Below are 6,984 nucleotides of genomic sequence, written 5' to 3' on the forward strand. Positions count from 1 at the left end.
TGACTGCCTGGCCTCCCTTTTATTACCTCCAGACATAAAATAGTGCACGCCTAGACACGGAAGAGTATAAACAGGCTCGATTGCCCTGAGCAAACAGTCTGTCAGCACATCCGCCATATTGAAACGGGCAAGATTCCTTTGGGGACGGAACACAAGTGCTCATAGGGACGGGGTCTTCTGAGTGAACAACGCACTGAATTATAAATAGATACTATTATAAACCATTTACACCACTATTGTTTCAGTGCTTTGCTTGAAATGGAGCTATTTGGACAGAAATACATTAAAAGATGAAGTAGCTACTACTAAGAGGCAAACAGGCTCAAAATACACTTAAACTTATATAAATTCACTTCTGAATTTGCTTTATATTTTTATCTTGGAAAAAGATCAAACATATATCTTGTAAAAAGGTATTAACAGAACCTATTGCGGTGATAACAATGTACTTGTACAAAGTAGCCAGAATTGAAGTAATGACCTCTCCTTACAACTGTATATTTATTGGATGTTGATCGTCATAAGATCGTTTGTACAATAAGTCATTAATACAAAAAGACGCATCCACTTCATAAATATTTGTGTTGAAACCGCATGGCATGTTAATTTTTGCTATTTGTGCCCAGTGAGCTCCACAAACAGCACTGAAACGAACACATAATTCTGTATTTAAAAATATTTAATGGAATCAGTTCATAATAAAGTTCTGCGTTTCAGTCATCAGGAGTGAGAGTCTCCTATTGTTTCAGTCCGAGAATTTGCCACTCACAAAATGGCGGCATGCGCTCACATATCGTTTCTCTCGGCGACCAAGGCAGCGTAATGTTCTACACTTATAAATTCATATGAGAGTTTAACCATTTATATAATTCGTTCATTTAATATTGAATTCCAAGCGCCATTTTAATTTTGAACTATAAGACTTTGAAGTTTCTACCAAATATCTGAGTTGATCATTTTTTTATTTACACTCAGGCTTCACACGCGCCACCCAAAAAGGTCTTTCCCAAACGTGTTGTGAAGTCAGAACTTTAAAAACACAACTCGCGTTTAAGTGTTTAAACGTTGCATTGGCGCTGGTTAATGCTATGACAGATAGTACTTTACAACAACAAGTGGCTCCGCTGAAACTGACCGTCTCTTCATTTTGGGAGCATACTGTATAAAACCGCGTAAAATGAGTTCTGGTAAGTGCTTTAAAAACCGATGTAATCCACACATTTAGAGCTGTCACTTTTGAACTACATCTACAGAATGACCTATTAACTTTTTCTTATAAAGTTTGAGGATTTTATGTGGAAAAAATCTTAAGAGACCTTGTGAAAAACGAAAAGGTCACCCCAAAGTGTAACTTTTAAATAAATAAAATAGGTTCCTATATAAATTGTTGTTTTGTTGGTGTAACTTTAAATGTTGCATTGACTTGATAACATTTCCATGGCTGATTTACTATTCATGGGAAACATACACGACTCATAAAAAGTTTGGGATATTTGCCTGTGAGCTGAAATGCATATTAAATGTATGTCATCAAAGTTGGCCAATATATTACATTGGTAATTTGAAGAATCTGAATTTATTGATTAAAACTAACATTATCAACAATAAAGCACAGCAAAGAACATCAATGGTTTCCACCCTCAGGTCACTGGGATTCTGGAGTGCTATTCAAGATACAGGGCTATAGAAACTGCAGCTCACAGTATTTGATGTATAAATGTTTCCTGATGATGCTGGTGCATTGTCGTCTGTGAATATGAAATGTGTTACTCATTCAGAAGCACAAGTGCTGATGTTACTCAAGTAGTAGCGGCTTGTCAGAGTACTATTCACGAGGTGCAGGCCAGTTCTGCATTGAATAATCACATGGCCTGTTCAGCGATACCATCAGTGATGCAAAACATTTTCCTTTACACCCCCAACATTGTTGGCGTGAATCAGAGAGCTGCAGTGAAACCCACCGGTTTCTTATCCTGCGCACATCTTTTGTGAATTTAAATATTCATAGTTCAGTCGACGCTCAGTCATCAAACATGTGATTTTTCTGTCACATTGTTATGCAATTTGTGATTATACCAACATGATGGTCCATTTTAGATGCCTCCATCTGGCATTGTGGGCAGGTTTACTTGCAGTTATTATTATTAATGAGTTACACTCAGGTTCGCAGGTGTTTCTTGCCTCTTTTAGCAGTTCCTGGTGTTGAGTTATACAGTATTCCTCATCTGGTTCTACAGGGAGTTGCTCACAGGTCTTCAGCATGGGTGTGGTCAAGGGCTTCTGCTCCTGTGTGCCTTTCATTGCCTCAACGTATAACACTTTATGACACAAAGTTCTGTAGAAAGTTTTTATCCTGGAGCATCCAGTTACACCAACAAGGCTTCCAATGGCCAGGTACGGTTCATCAATTGTTGGCTGGCAGCACTGTGAACTGTTTAAATACAAATAGCCAGATCACATTGTGGTTGATTCATTGATGAGACACAGAAAAGCACGTTATGTAATATGCTGAACAATAAACAGCTGAATAGGTGCATTAAGATAAGCTCAAATTAAGTTCACCTGCGGAGAGGATGATGCATTTTAGGTGCTCTCTGAAATTTGATCAGGAGCTGGAATATCCCTCGCATTTGTTAACAGTGAATATGGAAGCCTATTTCATGAAAATAAAGAATTTATGTCTCCTAATTATGAAGATGCGTATAATAATTTGGACTTAATTAAAGAATTTTACGAAATAGATAAGAAAAGGAGCCTTTATTTTGGGCCCTCATATTGAGCTGACAACTGAGAGGTTTGGCAGGACAAGGATCCCAGCCACATAGAAATGTAAAATGTCCCTTTAACATTATTACGTGGTGTATTATTATAATATTTGAGCCTGTATTTCAAAGTTTGATCAGACCAAATTAATGACATTCACACTCATTGTGAGTGAATATACATACCTCACTGCAACTGCGTGTTACTTTGACTTTGCACTTACCCTAAACGTCTCTCACTGTCATTTATTCTGCCCACAGAAGTCTGTCCATTCTGTGGAAAAACTTACAAAAGGTTGAAGAGTCACCTTCCACACTGCAAGGCAGCAGCGAGCTCTAAAGCACCTTTAGTCACACAGGATGTTGCAGCCACTCAGAAACCTGCTTCCCATCCGGCTGCAGTGGTTTTCGAAAAAACCTCAAAGGAAAAGAAGAGCAAGCAAATGTCCTCCGTGGCAACGTATCTAACGTCAGAGAGGAGCAAAAAAGGTTCAGCGGCATCATCAGAACCAATGCACCCAGCAGCACCAGATGGCTCATCTTCACCATCAAGTATTGCATCAAACTCATCAACCTCGAAGAAGACGAAGAAAAAACAGTCCCTGGGTGATGAACTCGTTACAACAGCCCCATCCACCTCCTCACCTTCTCCACTGTCCTCTACTTTGTCCAAGCCAAAGAAGAGTCTCCGTGCTTTGATAGAAGCAGCAAAATCTGAACATATTGCAAAGGAAACTTTCAAGGGAACCACATCAGCCTCAAAAGATTTAAGTTTGAGTAGAACCAGCAACCAAACAAAGACCAAAGCAGTTCCAGACTCATTTAAAGACACCAGTGTTGCTTCTGTGCTTGCAGAAACTAAAGTTAACAAAGAACCAAAAGTGAAGGATGTTCTTTTGACAACCAAATATACCTCTGACTTCCTGGACTCTAATGCGGATAAAAATAATATCAAGCACCCTGATTGGGGGATTGAGGGGTCTGTGGAGCCAGGAAGTGGTCACCAGATGAGACGTACCCTGCAAGATGTTAAAGCCACACTAGGCAGAGCCGCCAGCCACCCGCTGAGCAGCCGGCCGACCATCCTGAGCCGCATCGCAGCAGCTGACAGCCTGAACAGCGAAATCAGGCTGGACACTGATCTGGGTCTGATCCCGCTCTCAGCGGCGAACCAAAAACACCCCGTAAACTATTTGGCAACACCCACAACTCAGTCAGATAAGCAGCTCTGCAATAGAAAACAACCGAAAGAGCTACAACTGTTTCAGAAAAACTCTAAACCAACTCAACAGGATACTGATCATCAGCTGGAGCCAGCATGTGCAAAAGTACAACCTGGTACAAGTTCCTCCCTCATCAATGAGAGCCTGAAGGTGGATCCTCACAGAGGACGACTCTCAGCATTTGCATCCCCCCACCTGCTCTGCAGCCACCATCTCCATCCTGCTGACACACAGAGTTTGCCTGGGATGGCTGAAGATTTCCAGCTCCTCACCAGGAAGAAAATTGTTGCTAAAAAGCCAACTGAAGGTTGGTGTTCCAGGAAGCAGACCAGCTGTTGGTATTGAGGGTCTAACACTAGAAACATAGAAAATGCATTTTAGATAACTCTGCATCAGCAATTGTGCCTTCTGTGCAATTGCTTCTGTAATTTTTGACTCTCTAAGCTGTTCCAAACCAGTCGTGAAGGAGATTTAGTGTTCCTCTTTTTATGAAATGCAGGATTGCTGACACAGCGAAGTTTGGACCAGGTGAGACTGAGGGAGCTGCCTGCTTGGCTGGCCAGCAGAACACCCGGTCGGCCCAGAGATGTTGTAGAAATGGTGGAGAGAGGTCAGAGCCATACACATCGATTTGAGTCACGAATAAAATCATTAAACCTGTTGCTCAAAATATTTTTGTTTTGAAAATAGTTTGTAGAATTTTGTGTACATCACTTTCATATCTTCTCACAAATTAGAAAAATGTTTGTTTTTTTTGCTTGATACAGCATTTTATACAGGATGCTGTAAAATCGCCTTGGAAATTAAAACAACTTATTTGGAGCCATGTTTTTGTTATTCTCCGAAGCTACAACTGGCTCCTTGGTCTTTCTAGGTCAACTCTTACTAACTTTGACTAAAAATAATAAAATAATTGTTATAAATATAATAGCAAATGCATCATATTCAGTTTGTTCTCAGAATAATTGCATTTCATTTCCACAACAGAATGACAGACGTGTCTGTATTAAAACATTTTTAATCTATTTTTCTCGCTATTAGGTTGGAAACAATGTACTTTTTTTTTCACATCAGTTTTCACAAATTTCAGTATCCCATAGAGGAAAATGTGTCCGTCAGCTTTTTGCTTGTTGTTCCTTTCAGGCTGGTTGTGGTATTACAGACGGTACATCGATGTAAAGAAAGGCAGCATCGGTGGACTGAGCATGCTGCTGGCAGGATACTGTGTGCTCAGCTACATCTGGAGTTACCCCCATATCAGTGAGTGGGATCATCAGTGTCGGTATCAGTGCCTTCTTATAAAACGTAGATGTGCTAACTCGTCCATATTCTTTTCTCCTCAGAGTTAAGTCGTTGGAGGAAGTATCATTAACGCGAAAGGAAGGATTTAAGACAATCGTGACTGTAGGGAAAAAGCAGGGAGTATACACTTGAGTCTCTCCAACTATGAATTTGACAGGATTTATATTTAACTTGTGACTGACGTAGGAAGATGTTATTCATTTCAACTACACATGCGTTTGCTTTTAGTTGAACAGACTCCTATTGATCAGGCAACATAAGGCAGCTGCGTGTGAATGTAGCTTAAATAAAGTGTGGAGTGCAAGGAAATCCAATATGTTTGCCATTTGTACTTTCTGACTGAAGGCAATGAAGTTTGTTTTTGCATTTTTTTTAATATATGTTTTTATTAATATTTTATTTAACTGAGAAAGTTTGTTGAGAACAACTTTAAAACGATGAGCTGGCGTGGCCTAGAGTCAACAGTGAAGGGAATCTGTACAAAAACTCATTAAACAGTCTTAGAAAACAATCTTTTTCAAACAATATATATGTAATAAATCCAAGGAAAATTTCTAACGCAATTTTAATTTATAAATATAATTTTCTTAGTCATTTTGATGTGATTTCAGAAACAGCTCACTTTTTGAGATAACAGGGTGAATTAGCTCTTGTCATATTGAGTTTCATCCAATCATTTTGAAGACAGAGAAGCGTTTGAAGCAAGTGTCGCATTTGAAAGAAATACATTAATAACTTATCTAAATTGTGCAAACTTTATCATGTGAAGTAATTATGTAATTTTACCATTATGGAAAAACACAAGAATGATGTATCAGGTTTTTTTTTAAATGACTGTAAACCAAGAAAATAATTTTGAAATCTTTCTTTCCAAAATACTTCCTTGTGTTAAGAAATCAAGTTTAAGATCTTGTTATCTTTATACTAAAATAAGAAAAATATAAGCATAACGTGAAGGCTATCAAAGCAACCTGTGTTTCCATTACATTTCAGCAAAAGGGAGAACAAATCAAGGAGTATGCAAACTTTCCAGGACTTCTGTACTTACAAAATTAGCATGTGACAAAACTAGCTACAGTTTTGCCACAGTTGAGTTCTTGAAATTTTGTGGGACTTTTTATGCTCACAATCCACCAATGTTAACTTCTCCACTATGGTACTTGTATAGATATGGCTTCAACATCACAAGATATTTTAAAACTCTGAAAGTTTTAAGCAGTAAATATGTAGAAAAACTGAAATATGAATTTCTTTTTTCTATTTTTATTTTTTTTTAAGTGTGACTGTTGTAAATATTATCTGGCCACATGTCGATAAGAAAAGCGTATTTATATTTATAAGTATTTATTTTCGGCAATTGTGCCTGCTCTCCACCAGATGTCACTGTTGAGTTGTTACTAAAACCAAAAAGCGTAAGTGTCCTGAGGCAAGGTTTTCCCCTCACTCTTTTGTGCAAATGCATGATCAGATTAAATGCAACTAACAGATTTTGACTCAATAAAGACTAACATGTACCCTAAACATCCTGACCTAGTAGTACATGAACAGATTCTACTTAAATCTCAAATACGTTTTCTTGCTCGTAACGCTTCCCTTGCCACATGGCGTGATTATGCATGCTCAGTCCATCAGTACCAGCCTGCAAACTCTCACAGAATAGCAATGGCGGGGGGGAAACAGAAGAGGCTTCTCAGTCA

At 38.6% G+C, this 6,984-nt stretch overlaps 1 protein-coding gene across 1 annotated transcript; it reads left to right on the top strand.

Moving 5' to 3' along the window:
• Nucleotides 1-1,011: 1,011 nt before the first annotated feature.
• si:dkey-21c1.4 (uncharacterized) lies at nt 1,012-6,976 on the top strand. Its single transcript, XM_055043222.1, has 5 exons — nt 1,012-1,187; nt 3,024-4,292; nt 4,485-4,595; nt 5,129-5,245; nt 5,329-6,976. Exons 1-5 carry the CDS (start codon nt 1,178-1,180, stop codon nt 5,355-5,357), a joined length of 1,536 nt encoding a protein of 511 aa, XP_054899197.1. The 5' UTR covers nt 1,012-1,177; the 3' UTR covers nt 5,358-6,976.
• Nucleotides 6,977-6,984: the final 8 nt, after the last annotated feature.

Source organism: Poeciliopsis prolifica, unplaced genomic scaffold, assembly GCF_027474105.1.
Source record: "Poeciliopsis prolifica strain line A6 unplaced genomic scaffold, Auburn_PproV2 SCAFFOLD018, whole genome shotgun sequence".
In the NCBI taxonomy this organism is placed as follows: Eukaryota; Metazoa; Chordata; class Actinopteri; order Cyprinodontiformes; family Poeciliidae; genus Poeciliopsis; species Poeciliopsis prolifica.

Bases quoted from the DNA above. Each gene is read 5' to 3' on its own strand.
- si:dkey-21c1.4 (XM_055043222.1), top strand. The intron at 4,293-4,484 runs GTTGGTGTTCCA...TATGAAATGCAG, and splicing joins TGCTAAAAAGCCAACTGAAG to GATTGCTGACACAGCGAAGT. The intron at 5,246-5,328 runs GTGAGTGGGATC...TTTTCTCCTCAG, and splicing joins CTGGAGTTACCCCCATATCA to AGTTAAGTCGTTGGAGGAAG.